This window comes from Syngnathus floridae, chromosome 7, assembly GCF_059516105.1.
Source record: "Syngnathus floridae isolate MCC-2025c chromosome 7, RoL_Sflo_1.0, whole genome shotgun sequence".
Lineage (NCBI taxonomy): Eukaryota > Metazoa > Chordata > Actinopteri > Syngnathiformes > Syngnathidae > Syngnathus > Syngnathus floridae.
Window position 1 is genome coordinate 16633444 of NC_142419.1, and position 12890 is coordinate 16646333.

The following is a 12890-nucleotide window of genomic DNA, read 5'->3' on the forward strand; positions in this document are numbered from 1 at the left end:
ATATACATATATATATATATATATATATATACATATATATATATATATATACATATATATATATATATATATATATATATATATATATATATATATATATATATACATATATATATATATATATATATATATATATATATATATATATATATATATCCGAGTGAGACTGGAACCCCTAAACCTAACCCTAATACTAACTCTATTGATAATATTCAAACTTGAATGATTGAATGAACGCCAACAATGACAATCAAGACCTCCTTCCTTCCTCCGTCCTTCAACATGTGGAACCCCTGAGTGGGTTGTCTCTGTGACTTTGTTGCTTTGCTGTTCTTGTGAAAAACACAGCTGTCTATCTTAATGACTGTTTTTGCTTCATGTTTGGGAGAAGGGCGTTTGTTAGGGCTTCATCTCGCCGGGGGCAGTTCATGACACTTAGAAATAGAGGCGCAGTGAGAGAGAACTGCCGGGGCGGTCACTGAGGCGAAGTACTTCTCGGCTGTAGGTCGTCTAAATGTCAGTTTACTGCAATTATCAACTAATAATTCACGGTTTCTTTCTGATCCACAGTTATCCATGTCTTGGCTGTCCTGGTTCTCCATTCGCCGGTGGCCTTCCTCAGCCCCGCTGGTGATTCTGGTCGGGCTTGTGAGCAGGCAGCCGGGCCTTATGATGGGTTCGCAGGCGGCTCACTCGCTGACTTGTTCCCGGTGGGGAGCGCCCGCTAGCCCGGGGCTTTTCCAGGATGGAGATGTCGTCATTGGCGGACTCTTTCATATCCACTACCAACCTCCTGACATAGACTACGATTTTATTGGTGAACCAGACTACAAAGAATGTACCGGGTATAACCTTGACATTTATTTATTATCCCATATTCATTTTGGCATCTCAGTTCCAGTTGATTGTTCATTATATCATCTTGAATTGCAATCCAATTCAAGAATCAGATGATATCTTTACGAGTCAATCGGTGTTTTGTCGTCTTGTCCCTCTCCACCCCAGCTTAGAGCAACTCCCCTTACAGTACATTTACTCCATGGTGTTTGCCGTGGAGGAGATCAACCGGAGTCCTCACCTGTTGCCGGGTGTGACCTTGGGCTACCACATCCACGACAGCTGCGCCCTGCACCCGTGGGCCACGCAAGCAGCCCTCTCGCTGGTGAGCGGAGGCGGCAGCACCTGCGACCCAGCTGAAACCCCGCAGGACGGTTCTGGAGAAAGCTACGGGAAAGGTACCAACTCGTGATATCAATTGCACACCATCGTGTTTTACATTTTAATACGGTCCAAAATGTTCTGTGAGGTGTTCCGTTGATCATCGGTGGTGCTTCATCCAAAACGGCCATGATACTCTCCAATGTGCTGGGGCCACTCTCTGTGCCTTTAGTAAGTTTATTAAATTACTTTTTAGAAGGTGATACAAACATTTTATTTTGATTGACGTAGTCAGTCAATTGAACATTTTTTTAGATATTTTGCCGCATCATCTCAGAAGGAAAAATATTAAAATAAAATGGGGAAATAATATTGAATCCTATATATACGTTTTTGCTTCTTAGATGAGCTATCAGTCGAGCTGTCCTTGTTTGAGCGACAGGCGCCAGTATCCCAACTTCTTCCGAACCATCCCTAGCGACATCTACCAAGCACGGGCCATTGCCAGGCTGGCCATATACTTCAAGTGGACCTGGATCGGCGCCGTTGTTGCAAACAATGACTATGGTCTGGTGGCTGTCAAGGTGAAATTGTATCAGGAATAATGCTTACTTTTAGTTACTAATTAAATGTAGTTTGTTTTGGTGCACAGCTGCCGTTCATCCGAGCAGTTCATAACGCTTATCATCATATTAGGTGTTCCAGGAGGAGAGCGAGGGATCCGGGGTATGTCTGTCCTTTGTGGAGACTCTAAATAGAGAAAACATTGTGAATGATGCCAGGAGAGCTGCCCTCGCCATTAAAGCATCAAGCGCCAGAGTGATCCTGATTTTCACGTGGTACACGGACGTCAGGGAGCTGTTTCTGCAACTGGCCCAACTAAACGTGAGATGTAAACAGTCGTTCAATCTTTCCGATTCGACGTGATCCTTATTGTTGCTGACGCCAGGTGACAGACAGGCAGTTCCTTGCCAGCGAGGCCTGGAGCACCAGCGGCGATCTTCTCCAACACCCCGTCACGGCAAAAGTGGCGAGCGGAGTCCTGGGCACGGCCATCCGGAGCTCTCCCATCGTCGGATTCGAAGATTATCTCCGAAGCTTGACCCCGTCGCTTCGCCCGGGTGATTACATCTTGAGGGACTTTTGGGAGACGCAGTTCGCTTGCACCCCTCGGCTATCCGACGGCACAAGTGCGCCTGACCGCACGGCCTCCCCGCCCCTGTGCCGAGGGGACGAGTCCCTGGAGGGAGTAGACAATCTGTTCATGGACACCTCGCAACTGCGGCAGGCCTACAACGTCTACCTGGCTGTTTACGCCGCTGCTCACGCCCTTCACGACAGCCTCGACTGTCCTGACAGCTTCTCCGGGGACGGCAACTCCACCTGCTCCTCCCCCACAAATGTTAAACCTGCTGAGGTAAACACACTTTGATTTTCTTGACTAATCTACAACAACATTTATGTCACTGTCCCCCTTTCAGTTGCTGCAGCACCTAAATGAAGTCAACTTCACCACCCCGCAGGGGGAGCAACTTTATTTCCAAGGTGCCGACATCCCCGCCAAGTACGACCTGGTCAACTGGCAGAAGAGCCCCGACGGTTCCCTGAAACTTGTTCTGATCGGCCGAGTGGACGGCTACGAGATCCACATGAACGACACGGCCGTGCAGTGGCACTCGGGATCCAGTCAGGTGCTTATAAGATTTCTGATCAGTTTGTCCCACACACTACGTAAGGATATGATTTGACTTTCTAGGCGCCCGCGTCAACGTGCAGTGAGAGTTGTCCTCCCGGTAGCCGGGTGGCCACCAGGAAAGGAGAACCCGTGTGTTGCTTTGACTGCATCCCGTGTGGTGAAGGACAAATAAACAACATGACCAGTGAGAGAACATATCAAGACTTGTCACTGACATACTGTCTCATTTCCTGATCCCTTGTCTTGATATATTTCAGATTCGCCCAATTGTGACCGCTGTCCACTTGAGTTCTGGTCCAACGAGGACCATACGGTCTGCGTCCTCCGCCAGCTGGACTTCCTGGCCTTCAACGAGACTTTAGGGATTACCCTCACTGCGGTAGCTGTTTCTGGTACCGTGGTGACCACCGCTGTTTTTGTGGTATTCGTCTACTACAGACAAACTCCCGTGGTGAGACGTCTTACAGATAAAATGTAGCGATGCCTACATGACAAGATGTCTCCTCTTTCCCCTTTCAGGTCCGAGCCAACAATTCAGAACTGAGCTTCCTTCTCCTCTTGTCTCTCAAACTCTGCTTCCTATGCTCGCTGCTGTTCATCGGCCGTCCGTCCGTTTGGACTTGTCGCTTCCAGCAGGCCGCCTTTGGCATTAGTTTTGTGCTCTCCGTGTCTTGCCTGCAAGTCAAGACCATCGTGGTCTTAGCGGCCTTCCGCTCGGCTCGGCCTGGCGCCGAAGCCTTGATGAAATGGTTCGGTCCGAGCCAACAGAGAGGGAGTGTCTGCGTATTCACCTGCATACAGGTTAGTATGTTATGAAATAAGAGGTTAAATTTAGTAGCTTGGAAAAAGTACTACCCTGATGCTCTTTCCGTCCAATCAGATCATTATCTGTATAATTTGGCTGTCCCTGAGCCCGCCCCAACCGAAACCGGACTATGATACCCCGGGGTTAAAGGTGACCCTCAAGTGTGACATGGTCTCAGTGGTGGGCTTCTCTCTGGTGCTGGGCTACATCGGCTTGCTGGCCTGCACATGCCTCCTGCTAGCCTTCCTAGCTAGGAATCTGCCCGACAACTTCAACGAAGCCAAGCTGATCACCTTCAGCATGCTCATCTTCTGCGCAGTGTGGGTCGCCTTCGTGCCCGCCTACATCAGCTCGCCCGGGAAGTACACGGTCGCCGTGGAGATCTTTGCCATTCTGGCCTCCAGCTATGGCTTGCTTTTTTGTATTTTTGCTCCAAAGTGTTTTATCATTCTTGTGAGGCCGGAGAGAAACACCAAGAAACATTTGATGGCCAGGTAGCAACTTATTGTCAGGTTATCATTTATTTCAATGCACTACATATGAAATATAAGATTTTTTTTTTAGATTTGTTGTAATGCAAGTTATAAGGAAATATACATATATCCATATAAGTAAACAATATCTGACACACTGCATTCTTTTCCTAATAGATTAATATTAAAACAACCTTTTTCTGGAAATGTACTATATTGTATGGAATACAATGTTTTTATGTCTGTGCATGCAAAAACAGCAATAAATATATAACCAATTTTATTGTCCTGTATATTTTCATAATTGTCATACTGTTTATTCTGAAGTTAACTTTTAGCGGAGTTTTTGGGATCAAAGTAAATTTTGTTTTAAAAATAGCTTGGGTAAACTTGAGTGGAAAACCAATAAATTATTAATGGTAATACATATTTTTAGCAAACCACAATATATTCATGCAGTCATTTTGAGTACATGGAATGAAATAAGCTGCAATTATACAAAAAGTCAATAACCTCAAGGACCGGTATGCAACATTTTCCCCATGATATGCTTTTTGGTATTCTTTTCTGGCTTTATTAGGATGATGTAACATTTTGGTGCAAAAATGCTAACAAGCAAACCAAAAGCGGAAGCCAAAATAGCAAATATCTCCACAGCCACGGTAAACTTTCCGGGAGAGCTGACGTACGCCGGGATGAAGGTGATCCACACTGCGCAAAATATCAACATGCTAAATGAGATCAATTTAGCCTCGTTGAAATTATCCGGCAGCTTTCTCGCAAGAAATGCCAGAACTAAACACAGAAGCGAAAGAAAACCGATGTAACCCAGCACGGCATAGAAGGCAGCTTCAGAACCAGTGTTACATTCTAAGATGATCTTATCGCTGTGTCGGAAAACCGTATCCGGAAACGGTGGATTTAATTTTAACCAAAGTACACATATTAATATTTGGACCAGAGTACAAGAGCAAACAATAACCCGTTGCTGCCTCGGCCCAAACTTCCCGGCGGCTTTACTTCCGGGGAACGAGGCCTTGAAAGCCGTCACGACCACGATGGTCTTGCCCAAGACGCAGGAGATGCAGAAGGCGAAGGTCAGTCCGAAAGCCGTATGGCGCAGCATGCACACCCACGTTGTCGGTCTGCCGATGAACGTGAGGGGACACAGGAAGCACAGAAAGAGAGAAAACAGCAAGAAGATGCTCAGCTCGGAGTTGCTGGCCTTGATCACCGGCGTGTGTCTGAAGTAGATGAAGACCAGCATGGTGGCCAGCGACAACGAGGCCCCCAGCAGCGACACGACGGTCAGCGCAACGCCCATCGGCTCGTGATAAGTCAGGAACTCTATGATTTTCGGAACGCACTCATCCCGCCTCTCATTGGACCAGAACTCTTTTGGACAGGGCGTGCAATCTGCTGCACCTGTTGGATGACAAAGTTTTATTCCCCGAATCGGGAATTGTGCTTTTTGTTTGATGCACACACCTGTCCTGTTGGCGATGGTACCATCAGCGCACGAGATGCAGTCAAAACAGCAAATGGGTTTTCCCTTTATTTGAGCTTTTCTGGTACCCACCGGACATTCGTCAGAGCAAACCGATACCGGCACCTGAGGAATTGAAAAAAGTACAGAGGGTGCAAAAAACAGAGTCTAAGTGAATCAAAACTGAGCTCACCATTTTGCCCGTTCGCCACACGATCTGCTCCTCCTGGATGCTGAGCTCATAGTCGCCATTATCAGCCAAGGCAAAGTGACCCAGCGTCACGTGTTTCACCTTCCCGTCTCTCAGCTGCCAGTTGATGAGGTCATAAGAAGCCGGTGGGTCACCATTTTGGTCGAAGAAGACGTCATCACTGAATTGGTTCTTAAATTTAACCCTTTGGAGGTGATACGTCACCTATGAAAAATAGCAAAACAGTTTTAAATTTTTGCATTGGACACCGTGTATGAAACGCTGGAGCCAATCCAGGACACCATGGATAGATTACCAGGAAATAGACCGTGCCCATTTCTATCTAAACTCAACTTTGAATCTTCAAATAAATATCCATTTCTAATTTTTGAATATGGAAGAAGGGGCATCAGAGTAACTTCGTGCCGGGTCACAAATTTCAGTCTCACCTGTTTTGTCTGAATGTCCGACACATTCATACACGGTCTTGCTGATTTTCCACTGGCAGATTTACAGAAAAGCAACTGGTGCAGAGCATGTGCAATAGCATAGACGGCCTTGTACACATTGTAAGAAACTCTCAGCTCAGTGACGTTGAAGAAATCATCCTGGGATTCTGTTAACGTCTCATTGCCGGTGCAGATTCGTTGTGAAGTGTCAGCTTGCTCCCCTGGTAGAACAGCTTTGCAGCCCACCATTATCTCCCAGAATTCCCTCACAAACGCTGCGTTGGCATCAGCGTAAGGACTGATACCAGTGAGGAAGGACTTCAACTTTGGAATGGCCATCTTAGGCATGACAAAACCGAGCGCCCCGCCGAATGCTCGGTAAATTTCCGGGTTGGACGGTCGCGCTGCGGTTATCCAGGCCTCGCTGGCGATCCACTGGATCCCTGTGAGGTTCTGTTGCACCATCATTTTCATCAGAGGGTAAAAGTCACCCTCAGGTACAAACGCAAGAATAACTTTAACGCTTGATCCTTTGATCATTTCCACAACGACCTGGAGCTTTTCCGTAGAGTACGTCCGGAGTATTGTTCCGACGAATGCCACACAAACCCCGAACTTTTCAAGCTCGTGTTGAAAGGCGAGGACCCCGTGACGCCCGTAGTCATTGTCCGACTGAATGGCCCCGATCCAACGCCAGCCAAAGCGTTTGACCAGGGCGGCCAAAGCTTTTGCCTGGAAGAAGTCGCTGGGAATGGTTCGAAAAAATGTCGGATACTTTGAGTTGTCGCTTAAACAGGCACACGTTGAGAAATAACTCACCTACGAGACAAAAACAAAGATCAAACATGTTCAATTCAATCGAGATATAATTCCGAAGTAAGGCTTTCCTCACAATGGGTACTTGGAACGGTCCAAGTGTCCCGGCTACAGCGAGAGACTGCGACGAGCCGGACTCCGCTATGAGTGCAGATATAGCCGGGAAACAAGACGAGCTGGGTTCCGTCTCCTCTTTTCCACCAGCGAGTGTTAGAGCAGCTCGTAAAGTGTTGGTGGGAGATGCACACGAGTTGAGGATCCTGTACCCGAGTGAAATGTTAGGCAAGAGTGTCGTATCGTTGTTGATCTCTTCAATTGCAAACGCCATCACTTGAGTCCATCGAAAAGCTCGAAGGTCAAACCTAAAAATAAAACAAAGCCATGAATGGACGGATAGTCGACCTGACTATTCCGATGTTATCAAACTCACCCCGCGCATTCCACTCCAGGAGGGTGATACTGGAAATTTACGGTTCTGCCTATCTCTTTATTAAAAACTGGAAAAATGCCCCCAATCATAATGTCTCCTCTCCGTAAAAGACTCGGCATGTCGAACCTGCCGAACATCTCGCAGCCGCTTGCTGTTTCAAAGTCCAACAGAGACAGGAGAGAAGACACGAGGACGGCTCTCCCCAGCATGTTTGCGCTGCATTATTGAAGCGAGACGACGACTCGGCTCTTATAAATGCAAATGAGCCAAATAAACAGCGGAAGTAATGCCCAGAGGACCCAGCCTTGGCGTGTTGGAATCATATCAGTGTGCTCACAGAATATAGAGAAGAGAGTGGAATAAAGATGAGGTCACTTCCTATTTGTCGAGGGGTTGTCATTTGTTGGGGGGGGTTTGTGCTTGTGAACAGTTTGGACAAAGATGGTCCAGGTTGAATGTGAGAGAGTGCTTAACTACTCCTAAACTTGAGATGGATTTGATATTTTTCATGTAAACACCAGCCCATTGTCATCAGGTCAATTTATTCAATGAACAGAAAGAGTACACAATACAAATTAGCAGTTCGCCTGATTTAAATGAAGGGATGTTTTTAAAGGATTTTTGGTGGTATTCTTCCCATGAGATGTTTTTTGGAGTTTTTCTCTGGCCTGAAGATAATAATGTAGCATTTTGGAACAAATATGCAAGCCAGCAATCCAAAACTTGAGGCCAGGATGGCAAAAATCTCCACGGCAACTGTGAACTTCCCAGGGGAACTGACATAGGCGGGGATGAAGGCGATCCACACTGCGCAGAATATCAGCATGCTGAACGTGATCAGCTTGGCTTCATTAAAACTGTCCGGCAGCTTCCGGGCCAGAAAAGCAAGTAGGAAACACAGGAGGGCCAGAAATCCGATGTAACCCAACACGCCCCAAAACCCGATTGCGGAACCCAGCGCACATTCAAGGATGATCTTCTCCTTGTAGTATTTCAGATTCATAGCAGGGAATGGTGGATTTGTACAAAGCCAAATGATACAGAACAGAACCTGAACCAGGGTGAGAGCCAGAACGACAAGCCTCTGCTGTAACGGCCCAAACATTTTCACATTCTTACCTGGCAACGTAGCTCGGAAAACCATCAGCACCACCACGGTTTTGCCCAGAACGCAAGAAATACAGAGTACAAAAGTGATACCGAAGGCCGTGTGGCGCAACATGCAGGACCACTCGGTGGGCCGACCGATGAAGGTCAGAGAGCAGAGGAAGCAGAGTTTCAAGGAGATGAGTAGCAGGAAGCTCAACTCCGAGTTGTTGGCCTTGATGATGGGAGTGTCTTTATGCTTCAGAAATATGAGGAACGTCAGAAAAGCTAAAAAAACACCAACGCAGCTTAACCCGGTTAAAAGCGCACCCATGATCTCTTCGTAAGAAAGATACTCGGTGGGTTTTGGAAGGCAACGGTCTTTCTCAGCATTGGGCCAGAATTCCGCTGGACATGTCAAACAGTCGGGAGAATCTGGAAACACACATGTCATTGAATGATGCCCAAAACAAGTTCGACTTTGATTCCCATACCTGTCTGATTACTTATTGTCCCCTCAGGGCATTCGAAGCAGTCAAAGCAGCATATGGGCTTGTTCTTGTTCATGGCCTTGCGGGTCCCAGGAGGACACGGTTCCCTGCACACGGACCGGGGAACCTGGAAGAGCAAAACAAAGCAGCAATGGGAAAACATTTCAAAAAGACCTTAAAGCTCATCACTTTACCTCGGGGCTGTTTCCTCCCCAGACTATTTTGGCGTCTTCCTTCAGTTTAAACTTCCGACCCTCAGGAAAAGACGTGTCATACCGGCCGATGTTCACGATCTCAACCGTGTCGTTGTCGCTTATGTGCCAGTTGACTAAGTCGTACTGGACCATGGAGTCGCCGTTATTGTCAAAGAATACCTTGGCCCCGTACTGAGTCGTGAAATTCACGTACTTAAGGTGCTCCAACACCTACAAATACATTTCAAAAAATAAAAAATACCAGATAACACATTTTTACATTCCGAGACGGATCCTGTGTGTTTTCTCCTTACCATCTTAGGTTGGACCTCGCTCTTGTTCACGCAGGAACTTCCTGTGGTTGGATTGGCTCCATTTTCACATTGCAACAAAGCGTCAAGTGCATACGCGACCGAGTACACGGCTTTGTACACGTTACTCGTGGCCCTGAAGTGACTCACGTCCGTGTAGTCACTAGAGACCGTCTTCAGGTCCTCCCCACCGGTGCACAGGGTTGACGTGTTGGAGGGAGAAAAGCTGCAGTCAAAGAACGTCTCCCAGAAAGCTTTTATGATGTCGCTCTGGGGCTTCAGGTCGAGCAGGAAGTCGTCCAGCCCAGGAATGGAAGCCCCTGGAAGCGCAAAGCCCATCGCCCCTTGGAGAATGTTCCTGCTCTCCACCGAAGCCAGGTCCTGTTGCGTGATCCAAGCCTCGCTGCCGACCCAGTGCTTTCCGCTGATATTGTAAGTGGCCATTTTAGATAAGAAGGACTTGGTGTAGGATAAGGACATGAACAGCAGAACCACTTTTGATGACGATTCCCTCAGCATCTTCACAATGGCCTCATGTGTTTCTCTGGAGGTCTTTTTGTAAACGAGCCGATATTCAACACAAATATTTTCCTTCTTTGCTTCAACCATAAATTCAGTCGTGCCTTCATCAGCATACAAGGATGCACTATAAATGATCCCCACCCAGCGCCAATCGAAGTACTTCATGAGCTGCACCAGGCCCAGCACCTGAAAGCGGTCGCTCGGCACCGTTCTGAAGAAGGTGGGGTACAGGGTCTTATCCGATAAACAAGCACACGTTGAAAGATGGCTGACCTTCAGGTGAAATCAAAGAAACACATTCATTCTATTACCCGTCCATTTTCCGGACCTCATCCGAGAAGCACCTCACCTGCGGAATGGACAACGGGCTCAGAAGGAGGTTGATATCCTCGCTCACTCCGGATGACGAGTGACCGAGGAGAGCTTGGATTCGCCCCCTGCAATCGGACTCATCCTGGCTGATGGCTTCTATGGCCGCTCGGATCAAGTTCTCGCTCCCGCAGCCGCTGTAGATTCGATAGCCCAGACTGACTCCCGGCAGAAGCTGCGAGTTCCTGTTGATCTCCTCCACCGTGAACATCACAGTGCGGACAAACTTCAGCTCTCTATCATTCCACCTGTAAACCAGTTTAAGCGTTAGGCTTGTGGACGTTAGATGGAGCTGGTTACCTTTACTTACTTAACGCAGTACGAATGAGGGACCGCCTCGTAGTCATGGGTGTCTAATATTCGAGTCCTTGCCAGGGAAAAAATGCCCCCTATCAGAAGATCCCCTTCCTTTGAGAACTCCAAGAAACCTGTCTGCCCAATCAGTTTGCATGTTTGGTCGTCTGCCTTTGAGGTTGCCAGCAAGACGACGAAGATGAAAGTGAACCAACCCATCGTCGGCCGCCCTCCTCTTCGCTGATGCAACACTGACCCCGCGAGCTGACCTTTATAACCAACACAGCAGCCAATGTGCGCTTTCTGACAATTCCCAAATGAACACTACTTGCTTTTCAGTGGTTAGTATTTTGTTTTGGTGGCTGGCAGATATGCTGTCCCACCCAAAAAAAACCCCATGTTTATTATAGTTCATTATTTTCAATTCATTAGAAAAAATAAATTGAATATTCCAGCACAATGTCATGAAATACTTTTACAGCATTATTTATTGATTTTTTTTTTGAATGTACTAAGTTGTCCTATAGTCTCTGGGTTATATACATTTTTGTTCATTACCTATACCTTTTTTTTACTGTCTGAGTCACAACAAACTTCATAAGTTTTGTCTGGTGGCCTTTTTTTGATGTTGAGATAAAGAAAAAAAAATACGGTAATCACAATTGATAGTGTAATGTGTATGTGATCATATTTTTCTGACTACAATAGTCTGGTGAAGTGGAAAACATTTAATTAAGATGGGTACAAAAATGTGTTTGTAAATATCAACTGAGTTGCTGTAAACAATTTAATTGGACATTCAGGATTACCATAATAAAAGAACGATGTACGATAATGTCAGTCACAAATTTTTTGTTGTTAAGTTTTAAGTTTATGCATTTTTTTTGTCTACCACTGTAATTTATGCAAAGTCATTTCTTTCAAGCCTAATTATCAATACACAGGAAAACATGAGTTTATAGTTTTTAATGAGACAAACATTTTTAACCACGCTATGAAAAAGCTCCACCTTGAGGTTGCCTATTTTTTCCTCAACACATTTTAGACACAAATGTCCCTGATATAAACATTTGATAAACAGACACCAATGAATGCTGTGAAATATTCTCAAGTCTTGAATGGTTTGCAAACTTGCTTCTTTCCAACATTGTCACATTATTTGATTCATCTTCACAACCAGCACGTACTTCATTGGCACTCTCGAGTCGTGCATAGGGGCAACCAGCTCCACATGTAAGACGACGCTTATGGGAGTCAGCTGTGTCCAGAACCCGAGAACCAACATGGACAGTGACGTAAACAAACAGTATAAATGAGACACCAAGTCCGAGTGGTCCAACATAGACCAGAGTTGTAATGTCTCCACGGCATAATAAGCAGCCCGACAGGAGATGAGCAGAAGGGAATTTTTACCCAAGGAAGACTTGAAGCAGGCAACTAAGCTTATCCAGAACTTCTGGGAGGACGGACGGATACTAACAGGCGATGGAATCCAGCACAGTGTGAAAGAAAGAAACGTCACAACGGTGGTGTTGCCGGTTCTGATCGGTGATGTTTTCATTCTGGTGATGTGAAGCCACGCCAGTAAAACGGCGGCCAGAAACACCCTCCCGACCCATCTGCTGGTATCGGACCTGCCTGGGCTGAATTTGATTGTGTCTGTGGAGAAGAAATTAGCGTGTTGGACGGGATCTCCAGAAACATTTTGCCTTTCTCTTCCCGTCTGTTGTTACCTGATCTTGTGAGAAAGGAACCTTTTGGGGAGAGAGTTGGAAAGGTTCCTGACGGGATCTGCAATAACGGTACCTAACGGTACGGTAGAAGACAAAGTCCACTTTTGGAAGATGGACACAACAGAGACTCTTTTTGTCCTCAGAGCAATCAAATCACATAAATTGTATCAAATGATTTTTTTCTGGAGGAAATTTTAGAGGCAAAACCTGCTCACAGCAGACCCGGATGTCAACCCTGATGATTCCTCCGGCCCCAAACTTGAGCTGGAGTACACACGTACGACTATCCCGGAATGATCTTTCCTCGATGATGTGATCGGGGTCATCGTCCACATTTTGGAGGTCCGAGATGATAAACCTGCAGCCAATCAGATGTCTGCTGGAATA

At 46.4% G+C, this 12890-nt stretch overlaps 3 protein-coding genes across 4 annotated transcripts; 1 reads left to right on the top strand and 2 right to left on the bottom strand.

The window, feature by feature from the left end:
* Nucleotides 1–211: 211 nt before the first annotated feature.
* On the top strand, nt 212–4394 carry LOC148395652 (extracellular calcium-sensing receptor-like). 2 transcript variants are annotated; one of them, XM_088381481.1, is made up of 11 exons: nt 212–845; nt 1006–1235; nt 1307–1389; nt 1563–1742; nt 1855–2043; nt 2108–2575; nt 2640–2849; nt 2915–3038; nt 3112–3305; nt 3374–3655; nt 3735–4394. In XM_088381481.1, the coding sequence occupies exons 1-11, from the start codon at nt 577–579 to the stop codon at nt 4155–4157; spliced, it is 2652 nt and encodes an 883-aa protein (XP_088237607.1). In that variant the 5' UTR covers nt 212–576; the 3' UTR covers nt 4158–4394. The 2 variants fall into 2 exon arrangements, with proteins under 2 accessions (XP_088237607.1, XP_088237608.1); XM_088381482.1 differs by having other exon boundaries at nt 2682–2849.
* On the bottom strand, nt 4098–7689 carry LOC148395653 (extracellular calcium-sensing receptor-like). The gene is made up of 6 exons (XM_088381483.1): nt 7504–7689; nt 7150–7435; nt 6258–7076; nt 5812–6033; nt 5621–5744; nt 4098–5557 (listed from the first exon to the last, which is right to left on the bottom strand). Exons 1-6 carry the CDS (start codon nt 7638–7640, stop codon nt 4647–4649), a joined length of 2499 nt encoding a protein of 832 aa, XP_088237609.1. The 5' UTR covers nt 7641–7689; the 3' UTR covers nt 4098–4646.
* Nucleotides 7690–8113: 424 nt separating this feature from the next.
* LOC148395654 (extracellular calcium-sensing receptor-like) lies at nt 8114–10989 on the bottom strand. The gene is made up of 6 exons (XM_088381372.1): nt 10787–10989; nt 10457–10724; nt 9589–10380; nt 9275–9505; nt 9084–9207; nt 8114–9024 (listed from the first exon to the last, which is right to left on the bottom strand). The coding sequence occupies exons 1-6, from the start codon at nt 10987–10989 to the stop codon at nt 8114–8116; spliced, it is 2529 nt and encodes an 842-aa protein (XP_088237498.1).
* Between the last annotated feature and the right edge of the window lie 1901 nt (nt 10990–12890).